This window comes from Rhyacophila brunnea, unplaced genomic scaffold (assembly GCF_057557595.1).
Source record: "Rhyacophila brunnea isolate RB1 unplaced genomic scaffold, BYU_Rbru_1.0 scaffold_15, whole genome shotgun sequence".
Classification (NCBI taxonomy): domain Eukaryota; kingdom Metazoa; phylum Arthropoda; class Insecta; order Trichoptera; family Rhyacophilidae; genus Rhyacophila; species Rhyacophila brunnea.
Window position 1 is genome coordinate 38,544,963 of NW_028232806.1, and position 20,232 is coordinate 38,565,194.

A 20,232-nucleotide genomic window follows, 5' to 3' on the forward strand; every position below is an offset into this window, starting at 1 on the left:
AAGACAAGAATACATAGCAACCAACCCACCTCTCCCACGAAGATCTCATACATGAACATACTATAACAAAAAACACAAATCATCTTCCAATACGGCCGGTCACCAAGGAAGATCACGACCAAAACATACCAAAGAAAAATACAACGACGCTAACAAATCTTACATCTATCTCACTAACCAAGCTCTACATACTAACCTACAAAACAAAATCACTGTCATCGTACGAAAGCTTAATAGAATTGAGAGAGGCAATAAAAGATTAAAAAAAATCATCATAATCGGAATATTTGAAGTGAGACGTCAAGGTACAAAGATAGAGGAATATGACAATCATATTCTATGTCACATAGGACTTACACCTGGAAAGTATGGCGTCGGATTCGTAATACATAAAACCTCAAGAGAACAACATAGAAAACTTCATAGGTATAACAGATAGACTAGCACTATTGAATTTAAAAATACATGGAAACGAATTATCTCTCATACAAGTATACACACCCACAGAAATAGCGAAAGAAGAAGAAAATTATATTTTTTATACAAATGTCAACAAAGCTATTAACCAAGCACACAAAACTTTTATAATAATGGGCGACTTAAATGCAAAAATAGGCCAACCCAGACAAGACGAATACTTAGCTACGAAATCAATCGGGTATGGAGAAAGAAACCAGAGAGGCCAGAGATTAACACTTTGGAGGAGGCCTTCACCCGAAGAGGGGTTCTTACAAACCAAACAAACTAATTACATACCATTGTTCAATTTATAAACATTATCTAATAGTATTATATACAAAAAAAATATATCTTAAGGGGGGACATGCTCGTCGAAGGTCAAAATTGAGTTTTTATTGTATATTCAAACCATGATCCTGGACACTCCTTAAACGTTGTAGGTGATCTATTTATATAATTTTGAAGCCTTATTATCCTTTATAGTTATTTTAAACATTTGATGACTGCATGAAGTATTTTTGTTACATAAAATAGTATTCTTTTAAACCTCTCGCTCTAATGTTTTAGAATATAGTCATATTTCGGTACATAACTGTGCAGTGGTGTTAAGATTTTTTACATTTATTAATTTTTAAACGCATTTATAAAACTATTAGCATAATTTATTACGAGATAATTTTTGTAAAATATTCACGATAAAAATTATATTGATAATCTCTGTGATCCCAAATTTGACAAGAATTAGGCATTTTATTATTCAAAAAATCGGCAAGATTAACACATTTCAAGATGATTCTAAAGATATTTATTATAAGCTATGTCTTTGACCATTCAAGTGTGATAAACATCTTATGAATAATGATTGCTTTATAATAATTATTGACCTAAGAATAAGGTAGTGTTTTTTTGAAATACGCCATTTCTTTTGTCATTCCCTAGTGGTTAAGCTACAACATACGGCCGTAGCCATAAATTGACAAACTATAATTGAAGTAGGGAGTAAAATGATATTGACGCGCGTGTTTGAACATGTACCGTTTAAAAAAAAATAAAAAAAAATTCGGTTAGGTACATGTTCAAACACGCGCGTTAACATAATTTTACTCCCTACTTTAATTATAGTTTGTCAATTTATGGCTACGGCCGTATGTTGTAGCTTAACCACTAGGGAATGACAAAAGAAATGGCGTATTTCAAAAAAACACTACCTTCTTCTTAGGTCAATAATTATTATAAAGCAATCATTATTCATAAGATGTTTATGACACTTGAATGGTCAAAGACATAGCTTATAATAAATATCTTTAAAATCATCTTCAAATGTGTTAATCTTGCCGATTTTTTGAATAATAAAATGCCTAATTCTTGTCAAATTTGGGATCACAGAGATTATCAAAATAATTTTTTATCGTGAATATTTTACAAAAATTATCTCGTAATAAATTATACTAATGGTTTTATAAATGCGTTTAAAAATTAATAAATGTAAAAAATCTTAACACTACTGCACAGTTCTGTACCGAAATATGACTATATTCTAAAACATTAGAGCGAGAGGTTTAAAAGAATACTATTTTATGTAACAAAAATACTTCATGCAGTCATCAAATGTTTAAAATAACTATAAAGGATAATAAGGCTTCAAAATTATATAAATAGATTATCTACAACGTTTAAGGAGTGTCCAGGATCATGGTTTGAAAATACAATAAAAACTCAATTTTGACCTTCGACGAGCATGTCCCCCCTTAATATATATACCTAAATGTATTATACAAAAAATATAAAAAAATAATAATAATTAATATTATATAAACTAGAAAATAAGTAGATAATACAACCATAGATAGATATATATACATAATAGATATATTCATGGGTTATATATAATATATTCATTAGATATAGTCATTTAACTGTCATTTACTTTTGTTTGTAAGAAATAAAAAGGCTTTTTATTTTTATTATTTTATTATTAAAATATAGGAAATAAATATTTGTAGGTATATAATATATACCGTGTTATCATCAGCCGAGGTTAATACACTACTGGATAAATGTATCCCCTAGCTCCTTATCATCATCATCATCATCAGGGGCGCGACAACCCGGTGTGGGTCTTGGCCTCCTCCAGCAGCTCCCTCCACCTATCCCTATCCAGTGTGGCCGCTTTCCAATTCGGTACCCCCAGAATACGACAGTCACTGGCAGCTCCATCCAACCAGCGAATCTTTGGTCTGCCTCTTCTTCTACCCCCTATTGGATTGCTGGACATCACTCTCTTTGTCGGTTTATTGTCATTCATACGGCGCACATGACCTAGCCATCGCAGTCTCCCAATCTTGATTGATTGAACTGCGCTGCAATCTTCGTACAGCCCGTAGAGCTCAGCATTATATCTTCACCTCCAATTGGTGCCATCCCTGATCGGTCCATATATACGGCGGAGAATTTTTCTTTCAAAGATGTTCAAGGCTCGTTCATTTCGCAGAGTTAATGTCCAGGTTTCCGATGCGTAGGTGAGCACTGGCTTTACAAGTGTCTTGTAAAGAGTGCTTTTAGTTCGGCGAGATAGGATGCGGGACTTAACATGTCATAACAGGCCAAAGTAGCATTTATTCGCAGACATGGTTCTCTTGTTCTTTTGTAATATCATTATGTCGAGTTACAAGAGATCCAAGGTATATGAAACTGTCGACCGTATCAAACTTGTATACGCCAATATCTAACTCTGGTGCGCTTTCTGATGGTGTGACATAGACAGGCATGTATTTAGTTTTTGCCTCGTTTATTTGTAAGCCTGGATGACTGGATGTGTCGAGCATCGTATTTTTTTCAAATATGATTTTTTCTAGTGGGTATCTGAGGTATTTTTAAATTATGCATATCAGATATTTGATAAATACGACTTAATACTTCCGGTGACTTACCAGAATTTTATATTAATATAATATATGAAATGATTGTAGGTATTTCTTATGTACTTACCCACCTATTGTCTTCTGGGTTTCCCTTGTTTACAGTGGTTTTATTAGGTATTTTAAGTGTTTTATTTAAACATAAAATTGATCTCAATACTATAAAGCCATCAGTATCCGATACAGCGTCGTACGGTGAACTGTGATACGACCATCTGCATAATTATGTACAATTTCTTGAAAGCGCTCATAATCCACATCTACATCCATTCTCCAAGTTATGTGTATTTAATGAAAAAAATCATCGTTTAATCCAATGTATATTAGACTGAAGGTATTTGATGGAATTTTAATTAAATTCTAATAGATTTAAGTTTTATACTATTATATTTGAGTGGTTTTTTTGTGACCTGGCCTGCGATTTCCTAACTATCGACTCGTGTGTCACCCGACGACATGACGTATTTGTGACGTCAGCCAATACACGCTCGAGGCATGCCGCCCAACACACAGTGCTCACCATAGATATTATTATGATGAAACACCTATTTGTGTATGGTGACAATGAATAACGCCACTATTTGACTAGCGTTATTTTCTCGAATGCTATTAGCACTCCGGTAGTACGTCACAATGATGTCATATGACGTCATGTCGACCGGGCGGCTTGGACTCGCAAGTTCTAACATAGGGCCCCTGGGTTTCACCTTTCGCCCAATACGTTACGAATGGACAATTTTACACCTCTTGAGTGTAGTATTTTTACAACGTTTTTATTAGCTCGTATTCTTATTTGTCCGGTGGTTGTTTGTCCGGTACAAATCTTGCAATCGATTGTTAACTAACTTCCCGACTAGCTAGACATTTGAAACTTTTAGAATATATCAGAACACGATGCCAACGCATTATTTTAATACTTTTAGCCATCTTTAAGTAGAATTGAATTCATTTTCAGTTAATTCTGTTTTGTATGAAAAGTTATTTCGGAAGAAATCTGTAATCCAATCCACTATTATTGTTTGCTAAGTGGGTGGTCCTAACAACTAAATTATTAATATATACGTGCGTTACTATGGAAATCAAAATGACATTTCAGTATTCTATATTAATTTGTTTCTTTGTTTGTTTTTTATTTACTTCATATCAAGTACAAGTTTGAGTATATTGAGCATAATAATTGAACAGAAAAATTAAAAACGTTGTATATAAGAAGTTCTTTTTATCTTGTAATTATTATTGTTTGGAATTATTACTAATGATCTATTATTAGGTTTGACGATTTATATAATATGCTTATGGAGTGTATTATTATTGATAAGGAAAGGGGGTTTTTACAAACGCTTAAACTATTCATAATTTTGTTTGTTATTTTTTTTTTTTATTTTGATCCCTGACTTAATAGGTAGGTGATAAAGTTTTTATATACTTTATTGTAAGTTAGAATTAATTGCATTCATTGGCAGTGTGTATTTGCCTTTTAGTGAGTGTACATAGTTCCTGAAGATGCCGAAAGGCGAAACCCGGGTCGCAAAAAACGACTCAAATGGAATAGTACAAAACTTAAATCCATTAGAAATTTCAATGTATATTATTCAGTCTATTATTAAAAAAAAACTTTATTAACCCGCCCGTCGAGGGAAACTAGTTTGGAATTTTATTTTAATTTCCATAGTAATTGCTGAATTTTCACACAAGTGTTATTAATAGGTTAAGGCGACGCCATCCGACAAGAAAACAGCCTCCGAGTCTAGTTGATATGCATAACTCTGGGCGTCGTGGATTTAGACGCCGGCATATTAAAGCCTTACCTAGGCTCTCGTAGCGCCGCGGTGCATCTCACGTAAATAAAAACAGAGCAGACTACCAAGTGGTGGTCTTAAAGCACTAAAAATTTATGTATGAATATGTATATAGAACTATTATATTCAAACTGTAATAAATTAAAATAGTGAAGTGCTTTAATTAACCATTCATTACATAAATAATAATTCATTAAACTATTTATTTAATTCACAAGAATACATACAGCATTCGTTATTGGACGTAAATATTTTGTATCACCTCAGAAATACACATTAGAAATATAATATGTTTAAACACAATAAAGGAGACTGTAACATTCTATATATTGAATATACATAATTTGAAAACACCTCAAAAAATACGTTACAAATAAGTTACAGGCATCCTACTTAATTACTACAAATTTTACAGGTAGTTCATACATGAATTAATGCTTATCAAATTGCATTTGGTTATCTGTTATGTGTTTTAAATCAATGTACCGATTAAGTGCCCTAATTACAAACCGGCGCCCGGATCCCTCCAAATTTTAGTTATAATGTACTTGCACTTGCTAATATTTTAATAAAAATAATTCCTAAGCCACATTAACGCGAACTCAGTGGTTAGAGGTTCAAATCCCATAAGGCGTCGTATGTTTTTCAAAAAACATTTTTTCTAGTCTATATATTATATTTTAAGTAAGTAGTTTTTACATCTCGAAGCGCTTCACAAATTGCATTAATTTTTAGTTTTGTTGAATAAAAATATTAGCTTATTGAATATTACATTCTTAAATATTCTACCATCATCAACATTGATCTATTTCAATCCAGGCCTACTTTAATTCTTTCCGTTCTTCTCATATATTTGTTAATTTATTAACCTTAATATTTAACCAAGATGTAAATTTAAATATATAATATATTATAATAAAAACTTTTATTATAATCAACTAACATTTAAAATTCTCTCAACCTTTTAGTTCGAGAGAACACCAAAGAAACGTTTTGCTATAGTTGCATATTATGAAAATAGCAAACAACATCTGAGTCAGGTCGTTCATTTGTTAAAATGCTTTCATAGTGCGCGTCTAAAATATCAAGTTTCTTATAATAGCTTTCATACACTGCAACACTTAGTTCGTATTATTACTTTGGTCTTATTATATTTATGTTTTCGTGGAAGCTTGTAACATTAATTTAGTGAAAAGCTGGGACGGAGCTTTATGGCGAGTATGACGCAGTCAAGATGTCTGCAACGAAGCTACGTCAATAATCTTAAAAGCTCTGATATAACATTGCAAAGCTTTCTCTGCGTAACTCTATTAATGCATTTTCACGTCGCAGTTGTGTCAAACCATTTATTGGAAAATACTATATTGATAATCCACATATAGAGTGGCGGTTTTTCTAGAAACAAGTGATGATATCGCTTCGTCAGGACGTACCAAAACATTTAAAGTAAATTTTCATAAATTGAGTACATATATAAAATCAATCAATGCATATCCAAGTGTAAAAAAATCTGCCAATCGTGCGATGTTCACAATACCCAATAGTGTTTTATCTCGTCAGCAGGTTAATGTAAAAGGGCCTCTAAACCGATCAACATTTCTAGTCTCTTTCACAGGAAGAGTTTAGAAAACGGTCATACATTAATATTTAATGCTTCTTCTTCTTCACTCTGTCACGTCCCAGCGTTGGGGAATAGGGTAAGCACAAGTTCGTGCCACTTCCCTGAGCACATCGCCAACTCTCGCGCCTCCCGTCATGCCAGACCTGCAGCGCGTAGATCACTTTTGTAGCATCGCTGAAGGGCGAGGAAGAGCGGACCACGACGACGGAACCCTCGAGGCTGTGCCACAAGGGTACGAAGTGTCGCACATCCTGAACATATTCCCCACCCACGTAAAGCATCTCTTCATGATTACCTCAATCATTTATATAATAAACAAATTAAATTATTGTACTGCACAGGTTTCTTTACTTTGATTATTATCTACAATAAACGGTTCAATAATAGTCATATTTTTCAAAACAATTAGAGGAAGATTTGGTTGTTTGTTTAATATGTTTTTATTTTATTTTCAACTTGGGGGGCTTTGTCAGCACGGGGATTTACTTCTCGTATAATAATATTTATTTTACAACTATTTAATTAATTATATCTCGTAATAAAATTTCATGATTTTTTTTAAATATATTTACACAATTGACTAATATGCCAACGTTATCTGCCCTGATCATTTTCAACTTATAATGAATGCTATATTTAAATCACAATTAATTTGGAAGAGAACAACAATTATTTCAAACTGACCAAAAAGAATTTAGGAATTTCTTTTGTTTTTCAAATTTGTGTTTGAACTTGGACGGCAAATGCAAGAGAAAATCAGAGACTAGGCGTATTTTAAATGTACTTCTGGGGATGAAAGTCATGTAAATAACTTAGAGTCATAACTCAGGTTTTTAAATTGTCATTTTCGACTTAAATATACCAAGTGATTCTAAAGGCATTAATCTATATAAAGACAAATAGTTGGATATCAAAAGTTACTTTAAACCATTTGAAATTCGTGGACAAAGTTGACTGTTTGTGTCATAAAACACATTTTTCAATGAATAATGTGAGTTTTCTTACCATGGCCTTTATAACCAATCAGGGAGCTCTATTTCTCATAGTGCACTGTATATCTGCAGCCTTTGGAGTTTTATATATACATTAGAGAATGGACCACGGAAGTCACGTTTGGACTTTTGTTCAGAAGAGTGATTTTTGTGTAGGTTAAATGTTTGAAACTCTATAACTTTTTAAATAACTATTATAATTAGGGTCTGTAAACGGTATCATTCATAATTCAATTTATTTTTGACCATAGTATAGACATAAATACAAAAATATTTAAAATTGATAAATTAATAGACTTCCGTATTTCATGTTCTAGCACATAATGTAGAAGTACCATTAAGCAATACTTAACCTATAGATAGTACACGAAAGTCTATATAGGTATATAATAGTTATATTTAAAAAAAAAAAAAATGTAAATCGACTCACTCACTCATTCATATTCAAGGCAGTTCAATACTTTTCTTCTATTTTCAAAAAATATTGCTCTGGTAGTTTTTTGCGATTATTTCAAAACTCGATCTTTGGAATATATGAGTTATGAGTTATGACTCTAGGCAACTCATGTGGACAATAATAATGATAATCTAGTACTTCGTCATTGAATTTTACAATCGCGATAGCTTTTACTCAATTTAATGCACTGGACTCCTCAATTTTTGTTATAATATGTTATTAAATGGTATATATATAATATATAATATGTACTTTGACGTCTTCGCTCATTGTATTTTGTCTACCACGTGGTTTGTTTTCTTAATATTTTCCAGCGCTTTCGTCCAATATGCATCAACTTTACTATAAAGCTTTTAAATTTCTTTAAAATTTAAACTTAATAATACGTCGTTTAACCGCTTTAGACATCAGGTATCAGGGAGGTAGAATGTCACTCTTAGGTTGATATATTCTTTGTGAATAATTTATGCCGATGATTCGGTTCATCAGTCGAAGGTTCCATCTCTACGCAGATGAGACATTCGGTTTTGTGAGATAGCGCTCCCTCGGTGTTACTAGCTAACGCGGTTTGGCGGTAAACCGAACCGGATATACGCTATAACAATATGGCGGCGCCCGATTCCCCGCTTCCGCCGCGTCACGCTAATTGAGATTGATTTCCCGCCAAAATTTACAGGGCCATCCGAATTCGGCGGACACTTTTTCGTTGCATCTCAGTCACGGCGGATTAGTACAAAATATAGACAGTCTTTCAGATCGAGTTACTGCACGATTCTTCGGTACGCGAAGTACGTACGGACATATTTAATTAAAATCAAACAGTTTTGACTTAAATAAAATTTGATTTACTGGTAATAAATATTCGGTATTAAAAATAGCAAACACTTCAATATATCGTAATAAATTATTTGCGTCCACAATTAAAATTCTAAAATGCTAAAAAATATTTTGCAGCAGTTTTCACATCACCACACATATATATTGAACATACAACTTGGGATTTGAACCCGTATAACCACTGGTATCGCGCCAACTATGCATGAACCAATTTTGCTACGAGCCTCTTATCTAATTGCGACACTTAGATAAGAGGATAGGAGGCTCGTAGCATATTAACTATTGGTTAATGCACAGTTGGTGCGATACCAGTGCTTATACGGGTTCAAATCCCGTCGAGCATCATATTTTTTTTCAAATATGATTTTTTCTACTTGGTATATCTGAGGTGTTTTCAAGTTATGTATGTCCGATATATTGTTACATTCACAAAATCTTGTGAATTATTCGTTGAATAAAAGAAATGGTTTACACATATATGTATATATATAATATATGCATGAAATAGGATTCAGAGGTTTAACTGCTTTGAACTAAGTGATATTATATCATGCGACAGTATGATGATGAAAATATATCTATTATATTCTCAACTTGCTTTTTTAATTTATAAAAAGGCGTCAGAGAAATATCTCTCTTTATAGACGGTCTAGATCTAAATATTATATATAAAAGCAAAGCTGAAATAAAAATGACTATTGCGAATGTTTAATTAACCAAATAGCTGTAAATTATTTAGCTTTAAATATTCTTGTGAAGCAAATGATTCCATAAATTAATAATCGTCCTAATATTTACAAGATCATAAAATATAAATTTGTAATAAATAGATAGAATTTTTTTATTAATAACCATATTATTATACTTGTATTGGATCTTGAGTATTGGCATTATAATAAGAACGTAACTATAAATGTCAGTGAGATGACAAGCCATCATTAAATGATGTTTGAAGGTATATTATAGTGTGATTGTAAACGTGATTAGTGTTGACAGGAGTCTGATATATGCAGGTTTTGAATTATGTATATTATACTACATTCTAAAATCGTGTGTTATTTACATTAGCGAAGGGTGGAGGTAGGCTGTTAAGTACCGTCATAAAAAGTGCACATTAAACTTTATTAGACATGCGTATTTGTGTTTATTGAACTAAGACTACAATTTACAGATGATATTGGTTAATATTTTAAAATCAATTAAACCTTGCCCAAACCAAACCATGAGAGTTATGGTATAATTTGAGCGATACATATTACACATATTAGTGGTACATTTTTTTTAATTCATTAAGTCCTGCCTAAACCAAACTATAATAGATAAAAATATTACTCTATCTATAAAATATCCAAAGTTAAGTAAGTATAATTTAATTGCATAGTTTTAGATATTTTATAGATGGACGAGTATTTTTGGACTATTATTTTTATTATAGTTTGGTTTTGCAGGGTATAATTGAATTTTAAAAACTAACCAACAGCGTCTGGAAATTGCAGTCTTATTTTAATGAAAACAAATACGTATTACTGACAAAGTTCAGCGTGCACTATTTATGGCTGATCTTAACCGCCTACCTCCACCCTTCGCCGCTGGTATACGAGTATAAAAACTTTTATTCTAAGGCGGATACACCGTTTAAAGACGAATAAATAAATAAACTGATGTTGTCATGACAACTTCTGATAGTTCTGTACATAATAATGACGTGTTCGTCAGATTGCAAATTCGTTAATAAGGGCCGCGACGAGAAACCTTTGTTTTGTCAGACCACGTCATCTATTAAATGCCTGCTTTTTTCTAACGCATAATATGTACAATAAATACTTCTTATATTAATTAATTTTGAATGTCTAGGCTTCCGGTATTCTATTTAAATTCACAATTCAACCTAATCTCATCTAATTTTCGTCGCCATTCCGCTACATCAAATTCAAATTCAAATTTATTTATTTTTACATACCGTGAACATTACAAATTATAAATTTAAGACATTCACAACATGACATTTAAAAACAAAGAAATAAATATATGCAGTATCACAAAAACAGTATGAAAAGTATAGTAAAGGGTAGAAAAATATAAATTATAAATCATGGAAGCACACCGAATGAGCTAAGTGGACCCTATTTTAATAATTTATAAAATAACGTCCACCTATTATACTCATCCTCGCGTAGGTGTAATATAACAACATCCGAAGCGGTTTGGTTGAACAGAGTTATTGTAGCAGAGTCACTAATAGCAGGTTAGTTCTGCTCCTTGGGAGAACAAACAACTGATGCTCCCGATTTCTAAGATAGTTATCAGGGACACACAAGTCAACAGTAGATACCAAGAATGGCAGAGTTCTCATTTACACCACGTATAAGTCGAGAAAAATATGTGGCCAAATATTGATATCTTTTAGCATTTAAACGTATGTAAGCATATCTAAGAGAAAGCCAGTTCACTATTCTTCTACAATTCTAAAATAGTTCAATTACCTATATATTATAAATGAAAAGTATTCAGATATATGTCACAAATTTCCTCAGCAGTATTTTCTATAACTGTGCTCTTCTCGTTCGATTCCCAGTAATTTAGGGACAATTATTGGAGACTGTGATGGAGGGTTCTCCTTTCAAGATTTCTCTACAAATAGTAAGAAAGGGTCATTCTCACTTCTCGAGAAATCATCAGAATTTCAAGAATTTTAGATTCTTTTCCATGAATATAATATAACAAAAAGTATTCGGAAGCAGTGTTTCATTTCCGGAATAGATAAAAAACTTTTACTTTGAATCGGCATAGAAAATTTTTGGAAAATGTTAAATCATGTGCACTTGAATCCTCGTGAGAAAGAAAAGCTGATCGAGTTATATTCTGATGTCACTCTAGTGTTCAGACATTAAATGCAATCATTGTCTCAATTTTGGATATCCCATGATAAAGAATATCCATCTCTGAAATATAAAGATCAGATTATTGGTAATTTTTCAACCTCATATTTAGATGAAAATAATTTTTCATCTATGTCAGTAATAAAAACCAAACAGAGAAATCAAGTGGATGTTAATGCAGCATTTCGTCTCTCAGAAACAATGCTGCAATCACGTATATCAAATTTGCTTACAAAGAAGCAGCAGCAGATGTGGCACTAACCAAAAGTTGTAATTTTAAAACATAAGATTTAATTAATAAAATTCTATCTATAATGGTTATTATTTTTGGCTAATACCGGTCCGCGAAATATTTCTCTTAAGTTCATCGGGCCGCGGGTATTAAAAGATTGAAAAACACTGGTCTAAAATCTAAAAAAAACAGTTGAGCGATAATAATCGTCAGCATTTCCTCAATCATAACTACGTCAGTAGGGTATGTTATGATTAGTAATTGCGACAATATCTCCTGTAAATTATTTATGAACTGTATTTGTATAAATTAGAACGACAATGCATGTATCCTCACTCAACTCATAGAGTCCGTCACGAGACGCACTGCTATTGTCACAAGTCCTTCATTTGATATAGTCAACGTCATTTCACTCGAGTCAAGTCTCTCAGTTCATCAACAAAACAGATCTCGATCACATCTCCTACCATTGTAACTCTGTATACTCTGCATCAAGACAAGAAACATCTACATCCATCTATCTATACCGCTGCCTCTATCAACTCACCTGCCTTCGCCTACCTCCAAAATATTAACTATCGCAATACGTTCAATAATATTTTTTCGAGATTTTTCTAAATCTCGAGAAAACAAACTAATCACAAATTCTCAGGAATTAATTAATATTCTTGAATTCGTCGATTCTCGAATCTCCAAAATCGAAAAAAGTCTAGAAATCACAACCTCTTTTAATCACAATACCTAGACGTATCTAATTTTCTCAAGCCAGTGTGTAGCTGTTATGTGTTTCATTACTTACTGTGATGATAAATTGCACTCTTGACCTATTATACCGTTATTCGCGCCACTGTGTGTTATTAATATATAATATCGATTATTTTTCACTTATTTCAGTGCTCCGTGTCATGTGGCAGTGGCGTGCAGGTTCGCGGCGTCCAATGCAGTGGAGGGGATCCATCGGCCGCTTCATCATCCGCCGGCGAGTCTGGCGAGGAAGTTGGAGTAGGCTTGGGGAGAGGAGAGCATGGCTGCCCAAACCTTGGAAGACCAGCATCGCAGAGACCATGTTCCACGGGAATTGTTTGCCCCACCTATAGAGAGAGTGGAGTTGAGGTGAGAAACTATTAAACTATTAGAAAAATTTATCGCTCTTTTACTACATTCATTATTATTCACATGACTGCAGTGAAGTACTAGTAGGTACACTACAAATATTTTATCTCAAGCCTTCTAATTTTGTACATATTGTTATATACAGTTTTGAATTAAAATGGAATAAATTATAAATATAGAACAACGAAACGAGGGAAATGAACTTTTTTATTTGACATGGCAATCGTGTTTAGTGTGATTAAACCGCTAGTAATAAAAAATAATTTATCAACATTGAAACATGGCTACAAAAACAATACGGTAATAGCCTGTTTTAATATTGTGTTGAAATATTATAACATGAACGTAGAATATAATTGTCATTTACGATGTTTGTGTCTTTTTAAAAGTTGCATTTAGAAAATCTACGGTGACATAGGTACTGCCAACGTGAGGATTTCTTCACTTAGATTGATAGGCAGTTTTGCATAATAAGCCGTTTACACGTACATGGATTTATTGCTGACAGTACGTATTTTCGCGGGCATAACAAAATAATACACGTATAAATACGTATTATCGTGCAAGTTACAAGATTGCATGCATTAATCAAAAAAGCTCAGCGGCTTCTGAACTTTCACGCGATAGTTGGATAAAGATAGTGGAATCACCCACCTTTTTTCACATTACTTTCATGTATTTGGGGGGCTTCGTTTCTATATTTAGAAGAAGGTTTTCTTTCAATGTCTTTGAATAGAAGAAAGGTTTTGGCGATCTTCTGAAAACAGTGATTACTCATCTAAATGTACCTATATTCATTTATATATTTTATATATATTTCAGGATGACATCGAGGATTTGATTCCGGGCGTAGTATACCACACCCAACCGCTGATCCAACCATACCCCCCACCACAAGCCAAGGCTGAGAAGCTGATTGGAGAGCAAGCCGTCCCATCTGAAGCCACGTAAGTCTTGAATTTTATATCCCTCCCTCCCCTGTTTGATCATTGCTCCCCTTTAGAGGCTTTGTAAAATCATCATCTTCATCAAATCATTAATGATATCAAATATGCATTGGTATTAATTAATCAATCCTTGGTCGTATTTAGGTTGTCAACATTTTCTCTGTTTTCTATCCTAGTCGTTTCGTAACGTTACAAAAGAAGAATGAAGTAGAGGAAGCATTGTTATTATTTTCTAACGTCTTTTTTGCCAATTTCGGAATAGGTATCCATTTAATTATATTTTCAACACCCCAAAAAAAAAATTGTCAGCTTGATAAAGGGTATGGTTAAAAATCTAGCTAAAATATTCTAACAGATAAGTTTTAATAATATATTGTATTAATTTTTTAGTATAAATACTTGTTAGAATTTATAATGTACATTAGTTTATGAAAGTACTTTTGCCGACCATGTCCGATCTTATTAAGATCATATGGCCCTTCCTCTGGTCCTCCTATGGTCTCTTCCTATGGTCCTCCTGGAGATTTTTATTAACGGATTTTTGTTTTACGAGAAATGGATGTTAGCCACTTGCTTAATCTATTAGGTCCATACTCTGACTTATAACACAAATTGATAAATAATATGTGTACTTGCCTGACCCAGGATTTGAACCTGGGACCCGCGATGCGATAGGCCGACGCTATTTAAATTAATATAATGTCTTTCCATTAAAAATACAGAGTTTATTTAATGTATCATAAAAAATCTAGAATATTACACTAGATTTGCTTAAAAATCAATAGTCTAACCTTTTTAATTTATACATAATATATTAACAATAAAAGAAAGTGACATTATTGATCATTAAATTAATGGGAGGATATTGAGTTGATTTACTTATTAATTATGATACAATAATCCTTCTTCAATCTTTGTTCTCGTGAAAACAATTTTAATAAGTATCACTTATTTGTACTAGTTTTAATATCATTTTTAATTTAGATGTAATTGGCAACAGTGGATAGGAGACAAAACACAAAGTGACAACCAAAAAACCGCCAAGGATATTAAATAACCACGAAAATCTCAAGCAATATAATATTATGATAATATTAATCCATGTGGCATAATCGGTTAGTTAGTTAGGTGTGTACACCGAAATCTAGTTTAAGGTTTGTATTAATATTTCAATGAAAATTGTAGTATATCTAAGACTAGGTATCTATCAGTTTACAAAATGATCAATAAATAATATAATGTTGGTTGCTTTATGCAGTGACGTCCCTAGACAAAATGCCGCCCCGTTTTTATACAGTATTTTTTTATCATCCTTCATGACTCCAAAATCTAAGAAATGTGTTGTATGGATACATTACTAACAAAATATATACCACTAAATCTAATTTAAATGCCATCTGTACTTCAATACACAATATTGCGAGTCCACAGTTTTAGATCCATTTAAAAATACACCTGACAACTTTCAAAACTCGCGACAGACTTGCAAAAATATTTGGATAAATTAATTAGGTAAATATGTACCTACCTATAATTCAAATATAATTCACAAATCTGCACGTGTCATTGCTGGTCATCAAGGACGTGACGTCCAAGGCCAACGGAAGTAAAATATACATCGCAAACCCGATAAAAAAACAGTCCCGTTAAACATTTTATGTTAATTAATACATTTTATTTCCAACCTGTGAGCTGAATTATGTAATGGAAGATATTTCCGTTATTATTAAGTTATGTAGGTACCTATTTATATATATATCTAATGATTATTCTCGATTTGACGTAACTGCCCCCCCAAGCGACGTTCAATCTGCCTACCCCAACGGGACGTCACTGGCTTTATGTAACAATAATAAACAACAACGAAAATGGTCACATTTGCTAAATCAGTGTTTCTCTAATTTACAACATACCAGTACCCCGTTAAATACATCGAATTTACCGGCATACCACACTTTTTTGATTGAAAATTGACTATTCAGAATCTGACTCGCGACTTGTCTTATTTACCTGACTTTTATAAGCAGCAAATATAATTATTACCTTTCTGTATCATTTATAGAACTCTTTAGGCAATTGAAAGTTGCCCTAACGTAGTATTATTTTGTAATACTGTAATCTCTCCTTAATTATCTATGCGCGGTATTTGTTAAGAAAAAAATTCTATCGAATATCCCTTCAAATCGGTCGCTTACCCCGCGTACCACAGTGTGAGAAACACTTTTCTAAATGTATAATTTATGATATAGATTTTCTTCACATTCATAGTTTCAAATAATTACAAGATATAAAGAACTTTTTATATACAACGTTTTTAAATTTTCTGTTGAATTATTATGCTCAATATGCTCAAACTTGATATGAAGTAAATAAAAAACAAACAAAGAAACAAATATATAATACTGAAATGTAATTTTGATTTCCATAGTAACGCACGTATATATTAATAATTTAGTTGCTAGGACCACCCCCTTAGCAACCAATAATTACTTTTTACAGATTTTTCTGAAATAACTTTCCATACAAAACAGAATTAACTGAAAATGAATTCAATTCTGCTTAAAGATGGCTAAAAGTATTAAAAGAATGCGTTGGCATCGTGTCCTGATATATTCTAAAAGTTTCAAATGTCTAGCTAGTCGGGAAGTTAGTTAAAAATCGATTGCAAGATTTTTACTGGACAAACAACCACCGGAAAAACAAGAATACGAGCTAATATAAACGTTGTAAAAAATGGGCATTTTGAACTCAATTTTATGTATAAACTAGCTGAAGTACCCGGCTTCGCACGAGTTTACTTCATTAATCGTTACACATTTATCTTACTTAACAAAACAATAATAGTTACATACTTCAATATTAAAATATATGTATCTAGGCATAAAATATTTCAAAATAAGAATAATTCTTTAACTAAGAAAACTTTATCTGTCGTGAAAATTCAAAATTGGAATTGGTAGGAAAGGTAATTTGAACAAACATAATATATAATATGAATTATAAAACATCTTTTGCTGTTCTCAATATCGACATGCACTTTTACAAAATATGTGTTGTTTTGATTGGTGTCAGGTAACATCAATTTTATCAACAAAAAAAAAACATCTTTGTGGGGGCGGCTTATATCCACATCGGATTGTCGAGCCAATGAACGAAAATTTGTTTAAATACTTTTCGTATTCAAATTTAAATATCGTGAATAAACACATGACTTTTTTATTAGTGAAAATATTTATAAACCAAGTACGTAGCATATTATCCAATCAATTTTATATTTTATTTTTTCCACTACACATTCAATTCCGGTAATTCATATTATGTAAACGGGAAACTTTTTTTATTACAAAATCAAAGTGAAAACAACATTAATACGTCCATATACGTGTATTTATGACGATCAAGTCAGAGCTTCTCAATCGATATTCAATAATATATTCCACAGCAACTTTTACGATAAAATTAAACTGTCTACTCATGTGATTCGTTCCATTTAGCGCGATTACATCGATAATAAAAATATATTTTGCCTTTCAGTGATGAGGTTTAATTATCATAAATTACGAATAACTTTTTCAAGGGTCAAACGTCAGATAGACATGTTTTATTCTTTTAAAACCTATTGTTACCTAGTGTATTAAAATATAATGCTATTACCAACGACTTTTAACAGTTTGAAAAAGTAATCGGCAATTTAGTATGTATATCGTATCGTACGATGAAAATTTATATGATATAAATTTTATAAACAGTATGCCGTGACTTAAAAAAATCGGTTGTGTGTACTTATGTACGCGCATTAGAAGTTATACTTCTTTGGCGTAACAAAACAAAAACAAAACTTGTGATAAACTAGATTCTTCGACTAGCTCTTAATTATCTTGTTAAATTACACACTCAAGAAAAAGGACCGCTTATTGGAACGCCGTTGGTTTATTTATATACACTTTAACTTTTATTACTAAAATATATAATGGTTTCTCATTGTTTTTATTTTTAAAGTACCAACTGTCACTCTGACGTTTAATCGTTTGTTTACGTAAGGAATTGCAAATAGCCGACAATAATAAATTCGCTGCATAGGTAACGAAACAATTCTAAACTATAATATTATACTGTATAATCGTCACGATTGCAGTACCATACCGTGGCGTAAAGGTAGTGCGTTCGGCTGATAGCCGAACAATCGGTGGTTCGAATCCTATTGAGTACGTTTTTTTTCGTGTGAAAAAATAAATTATGTGTTACATGTCACACGCCAAAATTAGACTCTGATCTGATTTCCCAAACGCGCCAAAAGAAGTATAACTTCAAAAAGTTGTTAACACTAGAAATTGACTATTTCCATGAAATCGATCAGACCATTATAATATATTCTATAGTGTGTTAAAATACTTTTTAAATTATCTTTATAATCATACTATAAATACACTTAAAGATATAGTATAAAATAATACTTCTTTTTCATTATGCATCTAACCACATATAAAATATAACATTCACTGTTTTGTCAATATATATATGTATAGAGGACAGTAGCCACTTATATATTTTTCTTTAACTATTCTCCCAAAAAAATATGTTGATATTTCGGTTACATGTAAATTGTACGTTAAACATTTCACCGTGGCACAGTTCGCCGTGAGTTTTCTTATCGGAAAGAGATGACCGTATATTATACGGTCTCCAATTTTATTAGATTCAATGTGAACATTAACTCAATTTTCTTTTGGCAAAATTCATGAATTCAAGAATGAAAACCTAACCTAACCTAACAAATAATTCAGTATATCTGCTATTTTCAAATTTTTTTGCTGCTGACTTCCTGTAAAGTGTAAGCCGACAAGAACCGTGTTTTATTTAAACATGAATTATATTATGTCAGTACTATACGACCCAAAGAGGTTGGACGCTCTTTAATATACGGCCATATAATATTTCCGATACAACATTTCACGGTGAAGTGTGATACGGCGAACTGTATAATTATTATTATTGTTGACGCACTTTTGGGACACCGAAGATAACATTCTAAAATAATCTACATACATAACCATAAATAATTATTTTTTACATTAATGTTTCTAATGCTCGTTTAGCTTAATAAGATGCATACAGGGATAGAACATAACCAATAGTGCATTATTTTTATTGTAAATTCATATTTTTATACATAACATAATTAAGTAGGTAACTATTTCCTTAAATTTAAATTGATTTAAATTACTAGAATAATAAACAGCCAATAACTAATGATATTGTAGTGGCACTTTTATTATCTACCTTTACAATATCATTATGTAATTACTACTTAAAGTATTCATTGTATTTATTTTTATGGCACATAATTAGTTTTAGATTCGTTTACGATATTGCACTTGCAATTGTTATTATTAATTGTAAATTAAAATAAAAACACTTTAGTCTTTGTATGGAAATCTAGTTCCTATCTAAGAACACTTACTTCTTTTAAATTTTTCACAAATTTTAAATTCGCACAATATTTTTTTCTTAGAGGTTTTTATTTTCATCGTTTAATATCAACTCAGATTTATTAGATTTAGGTATACATTGTTTTTACTTAAATTATTTTGTATCATATTATAGGTACCTATTTCATGTTTATTTTATATATAAATATTATATGAAAGAAGATATCAATGCGTAAAAAAAATCAGTTAAGTTAAGTATCATTCAAATTCAATTTTACTAAATTAATATTTGAAATATACATACAATTAATTTATGGTATGGGTGGTTCACAATAATTATTATGGATCAAGTATATCAAAATGGATCCTGAGATATTTCGATCTAAAGTTAAAACTCCTTTTGTAAAATTCAGGAATGTTTTCACTGTATATACTTACTATATTTTGATAGTACATGGATCAATTTAAATAAATAGTTGAAACATAAAGTATATCCAAGCTTTATTAATGTTAGCAAATACCTCTTTATACTGCTGAAGGAACTGTCAA

The 20,232-nt window shown here is 31.7% G+C and overlaps 1 protein-coding gene across 1 annotated transcript in view; it reads left to right on the forward strand.

Moving 5' to 3' along the window:
- The window catches only part of nolo (ADAMTS-like no long nerve cord), a 704,571-nt gene that overhangs the window by 624,129 nt on the left and 60,210 nt on the right, over window positions 1–20,232 (forward strand). The window contains exons 9-10 of the mRNA XM_085942742.1: window positions 13,089–13,307; window positions 14,130–14,254. Coding sequence (XP_085798868.1) covers window positions 13,089–13,307; window positions 14,130–14,254 — 344 coding nt within the window. The remainder of the gene's footprint in view (window positions 1–13,088; window positions 13,308–14,129; window positions 14,255–20,232) is intronic.